Raw genomic sequence first — 17,179 nt, 5'->3', positions numbered from 1 at the left:
TTCTTAATCAGAATTACCAATCAACCACCTTTGGATGGCTAAGGTATTACGCTTCTCTGTTTGGAATGACTGTTAAGAGTCTGGGAAGTGGGGCAGGCAGATGGGGATCTCCATTCACCGGGTCTCTGTTTCACGTTCTGACCTATCATTGCTCTAGCTGGGCGCAGTTTGGAAAGGGAAACCTAGACTGTGGTGTGCACGCATGCAAACAGAGGAGGGTGACCTCATGACCCAACAGCGTGACATGGTGCATGAACTGGGGAGAGCAAGATTATGACACACACATGGCAAGCAGAGGAGGAGCAGAAAGCAAGGACCGGACTGATGGTCACGTGGGTTTCCAATGCAGTCAGGGTCAGTGGTGTGGCTCAGAGTTACCCAGGCCAGGAGGGTTTCATCAGTGAACCCCTGAGAACTGCCATACACCAGAGCCCTTGGACCAGAGAAAAGAAAGAAAACGGCTTTGCTTTCATGACCTGCGAGCATTGCAAAGTGCCATACAGCCAATGAAGTCCCAGTTATGAAGTCAGGAAATACAGCAGCCAATCTGTGCACAGCAATGAGATAAATAACCAGATCTGTAGTTCCTGGTAATCTTGATTTCGAAATAAATGTTAGTCAGGACACCGAGTGAAATAAATAACAAAATAATTTGTATTTAGATTGGGTTTATCCAATGATCAATAAAAATAGGGACAGAAGAAATTAATCCAAGTTCAGCTTGGTTAACAGAAAGGCTTGCATTTCTATAGCGTCTTTCACACCCCAGGAGGCCCCGAAGCACTTTACAGCCTATGAAGGAATTTTTCAAGTGCAGTCGCTGTTTGTAATGTAGGAAACATGGCAAGCAGATCACGCACAGAAAGCTCCCACTAACATACGATGTTGATTAAGGGATAAATAATGGCCAGGACACCTGGGAGAACTCCCCCACTATTCAAATAGTGCCTGGGGATCTTTGACGTCTACCTGAGGGGGCAGATGGGGCCTCAGTTTAACGTCTCACCTGAATGACGGCACCTCTGACCATGCAGCACTCCCTCAGAACTGCACTGGGAGGGGCAGCTTAGATTATAGGCTCATGCACCTGGAGTGGGACTTGAACCCACAATCTTCTGACTCAGACACGAGAAGGCTGATAAAATAGAAAGTAAAACTAGTCACTCTCTGGCTCTGCTTACATCTGAATTTAAGAAGTCACTGCCAGTGTCACAACCAAACAACGCCTCCCGTTTGTTACCGTTCAATATCAGCTGTCAGTCCATGACAGTAGATCCAGGTGCCCCAGTGTGTTCGTAGAACAACCTTCGAGTCTTAGATTGCCTGACATATCAGGACAAGCTGGACCCCAGCAATAGTTATTGAGAACACCACCGTGCTACATCACAAGATTAGCTTCCTGTTCCTTTAAATCCCAGATATCCGTCTCCATCAGCAAACAGCTCAACTGGAGTGGAAGAAAGTAAGTCAGTCTTGGCACACTTGCTTCAAAACTTTCAGCACAGGTTCAGTGAGAAATCCTGGAGATTCAGCTACTAACTGCACACCTCGGGTCACCTTCTGCCTTCTAATGGAGAGTGTTTGGCAGCATCGAATCCATAATCTGTAGCCTGGAGAGCTTAAGTGGTGATGCAAAAAGCTCTTAATGCATGAAAGCCTGTTAATGTAATCAGGTACATAGAAGATCCATCAACATCAAGTCATTGAAGCTATCCTTCAGCTGTGGAGCATGAGTCACTGCCTGTGTACATCTTACGGAAGAGTTGAACAGTTGTCAAACATTACAACACACAATATAATACATGCACCACACACACACCACGGGATAGGACAGGCAAGTTGAGTTGATGTAGAAGCTCATACTTGATCTTACAGAATGACGAAGCAGTTTACTCCTGCTTCTTATTTTCTTAAGATTGGCTGGGTCGTTCCCTGTAAATCCATTCATTCGAGCAGGCAAGCTGCCACTGGGAGTTGGGTCAATGCTGACAGGTCAGGGCTATGGGTCAGTCTCGGGTTGACGAATTTCGGTCAAGTTGTCCAACATAATGTATGTTCTGTTTTTTTTCTAGAAAATAAAAATCACTCATGGGGTGTGGGGATGGCTGGCAAGGCTCAGCATTTATTGCCCATCCCTGGTCACTCAAGAAGGTGGTGGTGAGCCGTCTTCTTACACCTCTGCGGTTCAAGACCTGAAGCAAGCTTTGCAAAATGGTCAATCATCAGAACTGTCACAGCTCACCTAGCAGAAATGGTAACGGTTTCTCTCTCCAAAAATGTTGCCCGACTGCCCCAATCTGCAGTATTTTGCTTTTGCAAAATTTTCATTGGACAACTTGAATTAATCAGTTACAGTCCTTCAAGTATGTGGAGAAATGGTGAGATCCTTAAGCCAATCAACGGAGTTTCCTGTGAACCCAAACCTGTGCATATCTGAGACAACACATCCAAGAGTAAGGATTAGGCTTTATTCAGCAATGATGGTGGAGACGACAGACATTCCTCAGCACAATCTCGGAATTGCAGTAAATAATTGATCAAGAAACCAGAAATGCAGGTTTGGTAGAATTATCAACTTGACATATGTTCCTTCAGCTTGTTTCACTGCCAACATGGAGAAAGCAAGAACATTTTTATTTCTGCAATCTTTCGGTTGACTCAGTTAGGTGTGTGCGCTTAGCTCTCTCCACGGAGCCCAAACACATTTCTGAAAAATATTCTTTCCCGTCCTGCAGGCATTGACTCTAGCTGGGGTTCAAACAAAGGCCTCAATACCTGGGCTAAAGGGATGTTTTTCATCTCGAAGTGCAGATGGTGAGTGTGTCACACTATTGCACTCAACAAGCACTTGTATTTATATAGCGTCTTTAACATTGGAAAATGTCCCAAGCCGCTTCACACAAACATTACCAAACAAAATTTGATGCAGAGCCACATGAAGAGAGATGAGGTCAGATGACCAAAGGCTTTGTCAAACAGGTAGGTTTTAAGCAGCATCTTAAAGGATAAGACAGCAAGGCAGAGGGGTTTGGGAGGCAATTCCAGAGCTTAGGACCAAGGCAATGAAGGCACAGCAACCAATGGTGCAGCAATTAAAATCAGGGACGCTCAAGAGGCCAGCATTGGAGGAATTGGGAAGATGGTGACGCAGTGGTAATATCACTTAACTAGTAATCTAGAGACCCAGGCTAATCTCCTGGGGACACAAGTCTACCATGGCAGCTAATGGAATTTATATGCAATTCAGTAATAAAAATCTGGAATTGAAAGCTAGTCTTAGTAAAGGTGCCATGAAAACATCAATTGTCACAAAAACCTAATTGATTCACCAACGTCCTTCAGGGAAGGAAATCTGCCATCCTTACCTGGTCCGGCCAACAGGTGACTCCTGACCCACAGCAAGGTGGTAGACCTCTGAAATGGCCTGTCAAGCCACTCAGTTCAAGGGCAATTAGGGATGGGTAACAAATGCTGGCCTTGCCAGTAATGCCCACTTCCCATGGAAGAATCAAAAAAAATCCTGGATGGCTGTAGGTGATTACAGAGATAGGCAAGAGAAGGGTCCTGGAGGAATTTGAATACCTGGAATCATTGAATCATACAGAAGAGGAGGCCGCCATTCGGGCCATCATGAATGTGACAACTCTTTGAAGGAATTGCCCAATTTAGGCCATACCCCAGCTTTTTCACCTGCACCATGTAAATGAATCCTCTTCAAGTACCTAATTGCTTTTTGAAAGTCCTATTGAATCTGATTCCACCACCTTTTCAGGTAAAGGAAAAGAAAGATTTTCATTTATATACTGCCTTTCACAATCATCGTACGCACAAAGTGCTTTACAGCCAATGAAAAGTTTTTTGAAGTGTCAGTCACTGTTGTAATGCAGGAAATGCAGCAGCCAATTTGCACACAGCAAGCTCCCACAACCAACAATGAGATAATAACCAGATCATTTGTTTTTGTGATGTTGATTGGAGGGATAAAGGTTGCTCTTCTTCAAAATAGTGCCGTGGGATCTTTCATGCCCAGAGAAGACAGACCAGGCCTCAGTTTAACACCTCATCCAAAAGACAGTACCTCTGATAGTGCTGTACTGAGCAAGTGCTGCACTGGAGTGTTAGACTAGGTTGTTGTGCTCACATTGCGAGTGGAACTTGAACCCACAACCTTCTGACTCACAGGTGAGAGTGCCACCAACTGAGTCACAGTAGTGCATTCCAGATCTTAATACTGTGTGCGCAAATATTTCTCCTAATTTAACTTCTAGCGCTTTTGCCAATTATTTTAAATCCATCACCCATGGTTACTGACCCACTTGCCAGAGGAAATAGTTTCTCTCTACATATTCTATCAAAACCCCTCAATTTCAAGCACCTCTTTTCCATCTTGCCTTAACCTTCACTGCTGCAGGGAGAACAATCCCAGCTTCTCCAGACTCGTCACATAACTGACCTCCTTCAACCCTGGTATCAATATGGTAAACATCGTCTGTACCCTCTCCACGGTCTTGACATCCTTCCTAAAGTGTGCTGTCCAGAATAGTTCACTATACTCCAGCTGAGGCCTGACCAGAGATTTGGAAAGGTTCAACATGATTTCCATGTTTTTGTATTAAATGCTCGTATTTACAAAGCGAAGTATCCCATACACTGACTTAACTGCTTTATTAATTTAGGTAGGCAGTGGCGTAATGGTAATGTCATTGGGCTAAATAATCCAGAAACCCAGGTAATGCTTTGGGAACATGGGTTCGACTCCCACCCTGGCAGATGGTGAAATCTGAATTCAATTAATAAGTCTGGAATTAAAAGCTAGTCTAATGAAGTTGATTGTTGTAAAAACCCATCGTGTTCACTAATGTCCTTTAGGGAAGGAAATCTGCTCTGGTCTATATATGACTCCAGACCAAAGGCAATGTGGTTGACTCTTAGTGCCCACTGAAATAGTTTAACAAGCCATTCAGCTCAAGGGCAATTAGGGATCAACAATAAATGCTGGCCTATCCAGTGACACCCACATCCCACAAAAGGGATAAAAAAAAAAAACTTGCCTTGCCACCTTCACGGATTTGTGAGTATGCATCCCCCAGATCTTGCACAGGTGTTGTGTAACCAAGAACTAATGTAGCTCAGAGAGCAGGGGTGACTTGTGTGTTTGCCCATGCCCAGTGAAATTTTACAGTAATAATGTAGGCAGGGCCATCCTCTCTGTTCACCCTGCTGGGAGTGCCCTACTGTTGAGTCATGAAAGTCTTATCTGAATGTAACACAACCTATTAACTCATTCAGTTAAACCAAGGCTGCGCAGTTTATCAGGGCTTATGTTGAGCAACTATCATTAAACAAACATATAGACTGAGGAGATTCTGGGAGCAAACCCTACCAGCCATTTCAATCAATGAACAATTGGTTCATTTATACATAAATACTGACATCTAAAAGCTTGACACTGAAGTTATGTCAAGCCAAACTGGGTAAATCTTCAGAAGGAGGTTCTCTCTCTCTTAGGGAACAGCTGTACAATGGAGAATTGTTCAGCAAGGAAACGGTTCTCTCTTTATCCTATTGCACCACTTAGGACTCCCTCAAGTGGCCAGTTTCACATGCAAGAATTGACACCAATGTCAACAGACTATTTGACCAACCTAACATCATAACAAAGCCCTGTTCACTGGACAGAGATGGCCTCCCGAAACCGTGCCGTTCTAGCCTGCAACTCCACGTTTGAACCTCTCTGCATCGGGTTTCTGCTTCTCCTCCATTGTCCAACTCAGTGAGATGGTCCTCACTTGGTTCCTTCCTTATCTATTCCATCACAGCCTGAACGCCTGCAGCAATAACTTCTATTCCCATCTCTGCACTGTTACCTGTGGAGTTCCCCAAGGATTTATCCTTAGCCCCCTCTTCCTCATCTGCATGCAACATGGGTTCCACTTTGCTACGTACACAACACCCAACTACACCTCTTTCGATCTCTCCATTGCTTCTGAATTATTAGCTTGCGTGAATTCCACTTCTGATAAGCTGCAATTTCCTCCAGTTAAAACAGTGGGAACACTGAAGCCAACATGCTCGGCCCACGTCACAAATTCGGGTCGGGCGAGAAAGTGGAGCTGAGTTTGAGGATCGACGATCTTATTAAATGGCAGAGAAGGCTTGGAGGGGCTGTATGGCCTACTCCTCCTCAGATAAATGTTGAAGTGAAATGTCCGCAACCACAGCATCCTTTTTGACGGAGCAGAATTTCTAACCCCATATCCTCTCCATCACAAAGTCCGCCTACTTCCATCTCCACAACATCACCTTCTTCAGACCATCTGCTGCTGAAATCCTGCTGTTGAGTCATGAAAGTATTATCTGACTTCTTCTTTTGGGCCTCCTTATCTCGAGAGACAATGGATACGCGCCTGGAGGTGGTCAGTGGTTTGTGAAGCAGCGCCTGGAGTGGCTATAAAGGCCAATTCTGGAGTAACAGGCTCTTCCACAGGTGCTGCAGAGAAATTTGTTTGTTGGGGCTGTTGCACAGTTGGCTCTCCCCTTGCGCCTCTGTCTTTTTTCCTGCCAACTACTAAGTCTCTTCGACTCGCCACAATTTAGCCCTGTCTTTATGGCTGCCCGCCAGCTCTGGCGAATGCTGGCAACTGACTCCCACGACTTGTGATCAATGTCACACGATTTCATGTCGCGTTTGCAGACGTCTTTATAACGGAGACATGGACGGCCGGTGGGTCTGATACCAGTGGCGAGCTCGCTGTACAATGTGTCTTTGGGGATCCTGCCATCTTCCATGCGGCTCACATGGCCAAGCCATCTCAAGCGCCGCTGACTCAGTAGTGTGTATAAGCTGGGGATGTTGGCCGCTTCAAGGACTTCTGTGTTGGAGATATAGTCCTGCCACCTGATGCCAAGTATTCTCCGAAGGCAGCGAAGATGGAATGAATTGAGACGTCGCTCTTGGCTGGCATACGTTGTCCAGGCCTCGCTGCCGTAGAGCAAGGTGCTGAGGACACAGGCCTGATACACTCGGACTTTTGTGTTCCGTGTCAGTGCGCCATTTTCCCACACTCTCTTGGCCAGTCTGAACATAGCAGTGGAAGCCTTGCCCATGCGCTTGTTGATTTCTGCATCTAGAGACAGGTTACTTGTGATAGTTGAGCCTAGGTAGGTGAACTCTTGAACCACTTCCAGAGCGTGGTCGCCAATATTGATGGATGGAGCATTTCTGACATCCTGCCCCATGATGTTCGTTTTCTTGAGGCTGATGGTTAGGCCAAATTCATTGCAGGCAGACGCAAACCTGTCGATGAGACTCTGCAGGCATTCTTCAGTGTGAGATGTTAAAGCAGCATCGTCAGCAAAGAGGAGTTCTCTGATGAGGACTTTCCGTACTTTGGACTTCGCTCTTAGACGGGCAAGGTTGAACAACCTGCCCCCTGATCTTGTGTGGAGGAAAATTCCTTCTTCAGAGGATTTGAACGCATGTGAAAGCAGCAGGGAGAAGAAAATCCCAAAAAGTGTGGGTGCGAGAACACAGCCCTGTTTCACACCACTCAGGATAGGAAAGGGCTCTGATGAGGAGCCACCATGTTGAATTGTGCCTTTCATATTGTCATGGAATGAGGTGATGATACTTAGTAGCTTTGGTGGACATCCGATCTTTTCTAGTAGTCTGAAGAGACCACGTCTGCTGACGAGGTCAAAGGCTTTGGTGAGATCAATGAAAGCAATGTAGAGGGGCATCTGTTGTTCACGGCATTTCTCCTGTATCTGACGAAGGGAGAACAGCATGTCAATAGTCGATCTCTCTGCACGAAAGCCACACTGTGCCTCAGGGTAGACGCGCTCGGCCAGCTTCTGGAGCCTGTTCAGAGCGACTCGAGCAAAGACTTTCCCCACTATGCTGAGCAGGGAGATTCCACGGTAGTTGTTGCAGTCACCGCGGTCACCTTTGTTTTTATAGAGGGTGATGATGTTGGCATCGCGCATGTCCTGGGGTACTGCTCCCTCGTCCCAGCACAGGCATAGCAGTTCATGTAGTGCTGAGAGTATAGCAGGCTTGGCACTCTTGATTATTTCAGGGGTAATGCTGTCCTTCCCAGGGGCTTTTCCGCTGGCTAGGGAATCAATGGCATCACTGAGTTCCGATTTGGTTGGCTGTATGTCCAGCTCATCCATGACTGGTAGAGGCTGGGCTGCATTGAGGGCAGTCTCAGTGACAGCATTCTCCCTGGAGTACAGTTCTAGGTAGTGCTCAACCCAGCGGTCCATCTGTTTGCGTTGGTCAGTGATTATGTCCCCCGATTTAGATTTGAGGGGGGTGATCTTCTTGATGGTTGGCCCAAGAGCTCTCTTCATGCCATCATACATTCCTCTGATGTTTCCGGTGTCTGAGGCCAGCTGAATATGACTGCATAGGTGTTGCCAGTAGTCGTTTGCGCAACGCCTAGCTGTTCTTTGTGCAGTACTTCTGGCTGCTTTAAGTGCTGCGGATGTTAAATCGCTGGGGGCTTTCTTGTAGTTCAAAAGTGCAATGCGCTTAGCGGCTATGACAGGTTCCAGCTCTTCATTATGAGATTGAAACCAGTCTGCATTTCTCTTCGCACTTTTGCCGTAGGTGGTCAAAGCTGACTCATAGATGGCGTCTCTGATGTGGGCCCACTTGGTCTCAGCATCCCCTGTGGGAGTGTTTTGAAGGGCTGTTACAAGTGAATTTAGAAATTTTTGTAACAGCTGTGGGTGAGAAATTCTGTTCGTGTTGATGCGTGGGTGGCCCTTCTGCTTGGAATGATGCAACTTCTTTGTTCTGAGTCTAACCTTGCTGCACACCAGGGAGTGGTCGGTGTCGCAGTCCGCACTGTGGAAGCTGCGTGTGATTTGAACACTGTTTAAGGCGGCTCGCCTTGTGACAATGAGGTCTAGCTGGTGCCAACGACGTGATCTTGGGTGCCTCCATGAAACCTGGTGACAGGGTTTAGTGTGAAAGAACGAGTTGGTGATGCAGAGGTTATGATAGGTACACAACTCAAGCAGTCTCTGCCCGTTCTCATTCATCCTTCCAACGCCGTAGCGCCCAAGGCAGGAGGGCCATGAGTCATGGTCGGCCCCAACCCTGGCATTAAAGTCCCCCAGCAGGAATAGGTGTTCGGTGTTGGGGATGCTGCTAATGATGTTATGGAGTTGTTCATAGAACTGGTCTTTAGCTTCAGGTGCGGAACAGAGTGTTGGAGCATAGATGCTGAGTAGGTGTACTGGACCAGAGGTGGTGAGCAGTCGGATGGACAGTATGCGTTCCGAGCCATTTGAGGGAGGCTCTATCATGCTGAGCAAGGAGTTTCTGATGGCGAAGCCCACTCCATGCTGTCTTGGTTCTTCAGGATCCCTGCCCTGCCAGAAGAAGGTGTAGTCTTGCTCTGCTAGAGAGCCACTCGCGGGGAGGCGAGTCTCCTGAAGTGCTGCAATGTCCACATTGAGTCTACTGAGCTCGTTGTTAATGATGGCGGTCTTCCGAGAATCGTTGATTTGTGTAAGGTCTTCCGACAGGCCAGGACACATAGTTCTGACGTTCCAGCTTGCAAAGCGAAGGGCTGGTACCTTCTTTCCTTTTTTCATGTTGTTTGGTGCGGTGTATCAGTCCACCTTTCGGGCAATGACCCTGAGCTCCAAGCACCCATTGAAGCAGGCAGACTGTGGCGGGACAGAACCTTATTGACCGGGGGCTGCCCGGTTTGAGGCGGGCGGTAGCTGTCCAGTGAGGTGCAATGACCTCTCCCACCGACAAAGGCAACCCGTGGCGCCCAGTTTCTACGCCAATTTATCTGGACTTATAACCCGTAACTGCTGCCTTCCGTGTTGTTTCAGTCGCTGTGAGGCAACTATGGAGTGACCTCTCCATGGCGCATGCCTGGGCAAATTTATGGAGGTTGAGAGTTGCCCAGTCGTCAAAACCCCCCTCTCAGCCTTTCTGGTGGGGTCCAAAGGAGTGCAGGACACGACGTTTGGCACCAGTATGGCTGCAGGAACTGCCGGAAACATGCCAAAGGTGACACATGACCGCCTACGGGGTTCCGCTCCGGATTTTCTGTTAGGGTTTACTCCCTTAGCCTTGGTCTCTCCCGAGACGCCCACAAGGCAGTGGGGTTGTTGGGGCCCCTACACAGGTGTAGGATGGTGCCGGTGGGAGGAGGGGATGCAAGGGGGAGGGGTAGAGGGAGGGGGTGGGGTGCGGGGTGAAGATGGTGCGAGGGGGGGGCGGGCTGGGACGGGGTTGTGAGGGGGTGAGCTGAGAGGGTGGAGCAGGGAAGGGGACGGGGGTGGGGGGGGGGGGGGTAAAGGGGGGGGGGAGGGGGGGTGGAATCTGGTGCAGGTAATAAGCCATTTCCTCAGTGCCCACCATCGACGTCCGGAAAGCTCATCCACGTCCTTCGGGAGGTGAAGCATCATTTGGCAGACTTAGAGGTGATTACATTTGCTAAGGGTTTTTTTTTTTGCAGTGGTTTAAATAAAGGCATGCAGCATTGCCGACAGTGCGCTGCAGATGCTCTCCGAGCCATCTCCCGCGGGCGCTTTGAAGTTGCGGCCGGGGGGGCCGTTCGTGGATGTTTTGGGTGTTCGGGGCACCTTTTCACAGGACTTCTCTCGGGTCCCGCAGCTCCTTCTTCACCTCAATGGACTTACCGCATGCCGTGGCTGCAGACACTCTGGACTGTGAAGACAGCAGGATCGGAGATTAAAGTATCGGCAGCTGTGCTTGTCAGTTTCATCCGGATCAATTTCATTGAGAAAACAAAGAGCAGGTGTGGCTGGGGGAGGGTAGTGGGCCCAGGTAACATACACTAAACTAACTGTTAACTTTTAGATAGGGCTAAAATGAACTGATTTAAAGAGCCAGGGGAATTTAAACAGTTTAAGAGGGCAGATTGGGGGAGAAAACGTTAGGGATGGGAGCAGATGGCCATGGATAGAGTTGAACAGCTAGGGAGATTCCTAGGGAGCTTCCAGCCCAGGAGCCATCTTGAAAGCATCTGACTGTAACACAACCTATTAACAGTAGGTTGTCTTTGTCACCTCCAGGCTCAATGGTTACAATGCTCTCTTGACCAGCTTCCCATCTTTCACCCAACTTAAAATTCAGCTTCCCCAAAACTCTGTTGCCTGTATCCGAATCCACATCATGTCTCGCCTGCACGGACTTATACTGGCTCTCATTTCCCTAACACGTCAAATTTTAAATTTTCATCCTTGCGTCTAAATCCCTTTGGAACCTCGACCTCTCCATAACTCAGAAACCTTCACCAGCCCTCCAAAAACTGTTTCACCAACTATGCCACGTGCACCCCTGATCCATTTCCCCCCACCACAGGTAGCCATTAAAGCCTGAAGCTCTGGAATTATCCCCCCACCCCCACCCTCTGCCTCCCTCTCCTCCTTGAAGACTCTCCTTAAAAACACCTCTTTGTCAAAGGTTTCAGCCACCTTCCCTAATATCACCTCCCTTGGTCTGACTTGGCTTGGCAATGAACCTCATTGGCCATGAACTGCTTTGCGAACTCCAGAACTTTTGAAAGGCCCTCAGTTGTTTCTATAATTGTATTTTGACAGTAATGCCAGCTGGAAGAGAGAACCCTGGTGATATTGTTGCCAAGCCTGGTCTGATCTTCACCTTCAGATGATTTTCTTCAAGCTACGGTATCACATTTAAGAACATTACTTGAACCAAAAAAAAAACTCAATTTGAACTGCTGTTTACATGCACCGTATCCATCAATGAGAGATGAGTTGAACAACTGTGCTCTAACAAAAGAAACATTTCAAAATCAAGGGGTAATACCCACCATTGCCCTGCTTGAGGACTACTCTCAGAAATGTCAGAACACAATTCCGTTCAGTACAATGGGAATCTAATCTTTGCTTGGCATTTCCCCACATAAGTTCCAGGTTTCAATCACCTCATTTGGGAGTTGCCCAGCAGATGGGGTGATAGAATTAGGTCACGCCTACAGCACAGAAACAGGCTAAGCAGCCCAACTTTTTTTAAAAAAAATTCATTTACAGGAAGCGGGCATCGTTGACAAGACCAGCATTATTCCCCTACCCTAATTACCCTCGAGAAGGTGGTGCTGAGGCACTTCCTTGACAAGTGAGTGACTTGCTCAGCCATTTGAGAGAGCAGTTAAGACTCAACCATATTGCTGTGGATCTGAAGCCACATTTAGGCCAGACCAGGCAAGGACACTAGTGAATTAGGGCAGGCGGTGGCGTAGTGGTATTATCACTGGACTAGTAATCCAGAGACCCAGGGTATTGATCTGTAGACATGGGTTCAAATCCCACCACAGCAGAATGGTTCGGTGTAGGTTTTTTTTTTAAAGAAAAGTTACTTTGTGATTTTTAATCAGGTTACTAGCAGATAGAGGACCAAATACCCTTATTAAAAAGTTATTTCTGGTAAGAAACCCATTTTTACTTGAATTAATAAAAGTGCATCTAGTTACCATGCTTAAATACAGAGTAGTTTTCAAATGGAAAGCTGCCCAATCTGGTTGGCTGAGTAAGAATGGATTACTGAGCAGGTTTGGAACAATGCAACATTGCTCCAATGTTGACATGGAGCTCAGACACCAGAATCTCAGTCAAGACCACTTGTCTTTGGAGGAAGGCCCAGCCATTGTAATAACTCGAGCACCGAGGTCTTGAAATATTTTGTGTTGCGTTGCTGGCAGCGTCGTATTTCAGATGGGACACCCTGCCGGCCCTCTCCGACGGTGGTCAAGGACCCCATAGGAGGTTTTGCAGGCGTTGCCTGCGGCACACTGGGTAGCAGTCTCACCCGAGAACCAGACGGTTGTGGTCTTATGAGGAAAGGTTGGAGGAGGTTGGGCCTATACGCATTGGAGTTTGAAAGAATGAGGGGCGATCTTATGGAAACATAGGATTCTGAGGGGGATTGACCAGGTAGATGCTGAGAGGACGTTTCCCCTCGTGGGGGAATCTAGAACTAGGGGCACAGTTTCAGAGCAAGGCAGCCTTTTTTTTTTTTAAATTGTATTTTATTTTTTAAATCATGTGCCAGTCTTAAACTGGTTTTTCATATTTTTGCTTTCATTATTCTGCAATTAACTCTCTGCACTAATGCAGTGCCTTTTACGACAATTACCACTCCCTTTGCCTTTTATGCAGTGACATCTTTGGCATTCAACCTCTCCTGCCCTGCACCCCATCACAGACCTTGCCTTCTGTTCTCTCCCGCCGCCCCCCCCCCCCCCCCACCACCCCCTTCACTTGTTCAAGCCCATTGCATTTCGAACTTTTGCCAGTTTTGATGAAAGACCAGAGCTGAAACATTAACCCAGTTTCTCCACAGATGCCGACTATTTTCAGCGCTGTGTTTTTATTTCAGATTTCCAGCATCTACAGTATTTTGCTTTTATATAAAGTAAACACCAATATTCACAAAGACAGTGTGAAGGTCTTTGTCTTTTACACTGACCCCATTTAAATATCTTGTATTGTCACCTGTGCTGTATACTGGGTAGTGGAGAAATACTTCTGACCTCCTTGCCTGAAAACATTAGCCGTGGCTCAGTGGTTAACACTCTAGCCTCTGAGCCAGAAGATTGTTCGATTCCCACTCTAGGAATTTGAGCTGATGCTCTACTGCAGTTACTGAGGGAGCACTTTATTGTCAATTAAATACTTTTGTAGCCACTGTTGTAATATTGGAAACACAGCAAGTTCCCACAAACAGCAAAGTGATAGTGACCAGATAATTTGTTCTAATGATACTGTTGAACTCTGAACACTAAGCAATGTCTCCGGAGGCAGCTGAGCTTAAGGCTCCTCTTCACTCTACTGCAGTAGAGTCTGGGCTCTGCTCTCAAATCAACTGACCGCTCAAATATTTTGCATCTCTCCTCTATCCTCTGGTCTGTGCCAAGTTACCCAATTTAATGCTGGTCAGGGTGGAAATGTCACAATTAGCCTCAGCACCCTTGTGACAGATGGGGATAAAAACCAACTGGGATTTCTCCTCCTGATCCCCGACTAGTGACTTTGGGTTCTTGTGGGCATCAGGTGAGGTTAAGATTAAACACAGCTGTGGTCTCTCATGGTCAAGCCACCAGTTGACACCCAGAAACAACTTGCATTTATATAGCGCCTTTCAGCTAGTGAAGTGTCCTAAGGCACTTCACAGGAGCAATTTTCAGATAAGATTTGACACTGACCAATCAGGAGATATTAAGACAGGTGATCAAAAGCTTGGTCAAAGAGGTAGGTTTTAAGGAACATCTTAAAAAAGGAGAGAGAGATGGAATTGTGGAGTTTAGGGCCCAGGTGGCTCAAGGCATGGCCACCACTAGTGCAGCAATGAAAATCAGAGGCATGTAAAGATCACCCACTCGCCCTGGGCATACAGTATAAGGGAATATAGAGAACGGAGAATACAAGAGCTGGGAGGTTATGGTGGAACTGTATAAAACATTAGTCAGGCCACAGCTGGAATACTGCGTGTAGATCTGGTCACCGCACTACAGGAAAGATGTGATTGCACTAGAGAGGGTACAAAGGAGATTTACAAGGAAGTTGCCTGGACTGGAGAATTTTAGTTATGAGGAAAGATTGGATAGGCTGGGGTTTTCTTCTTTGGAAGAGAGGAGGCTGAAGGAAGTTCTAATTGAAGTGTATAAAATTATGAGGGGTCTAGATCGAGTGGAAAGGCTCTATTACCCTTGGTTGAGGGGTCCATAACCAGGGGGTATAGATTTAGGGGAACAGGATGTTTAGAGAGGATTCGAGGGGAAATTTATCTCACCCAGAGGGTGTTGGTAATCTGGAACTTCACTGCCTTAAAAGGGGTGAAACCATCATCACATTTAAGAAGTACTTGGATATGCACTTGAGGTCTCGTAACCTACAAGGCTATAGACCAAGAGCTGGAAAGTGGGATTAGGCTGAATGGTTACTTGTCAGCCAGCACGAATATGGTGGGCCGAGTGGCCTCTGTACGGACTATAAATTACTATGATTCTAGAATCATCATTTCACTCCATGTTGGAAGTTGCCACTTGGCAACAAAAAAAATCATTGTGGTTTTGGAAACTGGAACTCACCCTGATCAATGAAATGGCCCAAAGTCAAACAAAACCCAGACCACAAATGCCAGCTGCAATGGCAGAGAGTCGCAATATGGGAGCACAATGACATTTTAGAATGAAATATTTCTTTTTAAAAGTGTGGGGCAGGTTTCTAATTGCACTTCAATGATCTGACAGACTCACAAATGATAATTATTAAGCTGGGAAGTTCTTTCAGCCTCAGACTTTGTCCCTTTGAGTGTCTGTTATTGATCTAAGCACTGGTACCAATCAGCAATGTTTAACTCAAGTTCCAGGTTAGCTCCCCTTACACACACACTCTACAGCAACATTCATCTCACAGGACAGTACATGGAGGCGATTATTCTCTTATACATTCACCCCAACCATACTCACCAGCCAGAATCGCCTTGCCAGGATGGGTGAGCTTGGCTTTGGAGGCTGGAGCGGCGGCTGCAGCCAGGCAGCGAGGGGTCCGGAACGGGCTGACTTCAGACATCACTCGCTGCTCTTGCGGCGGACAGTGAGAAGAGAGGGAGAGAAGCCGAGTGCTGCACCGCCGGGTGGAATAGTTTGGCGGGGGGGGGAGGGGCAGTCAGCTGGGACGGGAAGGGACTGAGTCCAGCTCGCAGCCCGTTTCCTGGTGCTTTCGCCCTACCTGCGATTAAGGAGGGAGGGTGGGCAGTGTTTGTGTCTCCGCGATTCTCTCCATCCGCAGGGCGGAGACTTCACCGCCTCATCTGGCGTCACATCCTCAGCATCTGGCTCATTGCCCAGAGCCCCAGGCAGCGCAACACAGCACAGCATATAGCTCTGCATAGGACACCACAACACAGTATAGAACAGGATCTAGCTCTGCATAGGACACCACAACACAGTATAGAACAGGATCTAGCACTGTATAGGACACCACAACACAGTATAGAACAGGATCTAGCTCTGCATAGGACACCACAACACAGTATAGAACAGGATCTAGCACTGTATAGGACACCACAACACAGTATAGAACAGGATCTAGCTCTGCATAGAACACCACAACACAGTATAGAACAGGATCTAGCACTGTATAGGACACCACAACACAGTATAGAACAGGATCTAGCACTGCATAGGACACCACAACACAGTATAGAACAGGATCTAGCTCTGCATAGGACACCACAACACAGTATAGAACAGGATCTAGCTCTGCATAGAACACCACAACACAGTATAGAACAGGATCTAGCACTGCATAGGACACCACAACACAGTATAGAACAGGATCTAGCACTGCATAGGACACAACACAGTATAGAACAGGATCTAGCACTGCATAGGACACCACAACACAGTATAGAACAGGATCTAGCTCTGCATAGAACACCACAACACAGTATAGAACAGGATCTAGCACTGCATAGGACACCACAACACAGTATAGAACAGGATCTAGCTCTGCATAGAACACCACAACACAGTATATTACAGGATCTAGCACTGCATAGGACACCACAACACAGTATAGAACAGGATCTAGCTCTGCATAGAACACCACAACACAGTATAGAACAGGATCTAGCTCTGCATAGGACACCACAACACAGTATAGAACAGGATCTAGCACTGTATAGGACACCACAACACAGTATAATATAGGACACCTTCTTTGGCCTGTCTCGAGATGCAATGGGTAAGCGCCTCAGGGTGATCAGTGGTTTGTGAAGCAGTGCCTGGAGTGACTATAAAGGCCAATTCTAGAGTGACAGACTCTTCCACAGGTGCTGCAGATAAAATTGGTCATCGGGCCTGTTACACAGTTGGCTCTCTCCTTGCACTTGTCTTTTTTCCTGCCAACTGCTCAGTCCCTTCGACTGGCCACGCTTTAGCCCCACCTTTATGGCTGCCCGCCAGCTCTGGCAATCACTGGCAACTGACTCCCACGACTTGTGATCAATGTCACAGGACTTCATGTCGCGTTTGCAGACGTCTTTAAAGCGGAGACACGGATGGCCGGTGGGTCTGATACCAGTGGCGAGCTCGCTGTACAATGTGTCCTTGGGGATCCTGCCATCTTCCATGCAGCTCACATGGCCAAGCCATCT

At 47.2% G+C, this 17,179-nt stretch overlaps 1 protein-coding gene across 1 annotated transcript in view; it reads right to left on the bottom strand.

The window, feature by feature from the left end:
• LOC137382574 (tricarboxylate transport protein B, mitochondrial) overlaps window positions 1-15,819 on the bottom strand; it is an 80,853-nt gene extending 65,034 nt beyond the window's left edge. The window contains exon 1 of the mRNA XM_068054679.1: window positions 15,489-15,819. Within this exon, the coding sequence (XP_067910780.1) occupies window positions 15,489-15,591 (103 nt within the window). The 5' untranslated portion in view covers window positions 15,592-15,819. The remainder of the gene's footprint in view (window positions 1-15,488) is intronic.
• Window positions 15,820-17,179: the final 1,360 nt, after the last annotated feature.

Source organism: Heterodontus francisci, chromosome 23 (genome assembly GCF_036365525.1).
Source record: "Heterodontus francisci isolate sHetFra1 chromosome 23, sHetFra1.hap1, whole genome shotgun sequence".
NCBI lineage: Eukaryota > Metazoa > Chordata > Chondrichthyes > Heterodontiformes > Heterodontidae > Heterodontus > Heterodontus francisci.
This window is presented reverse-complemented; position numbering and strand designations above follow the sequence as displayed.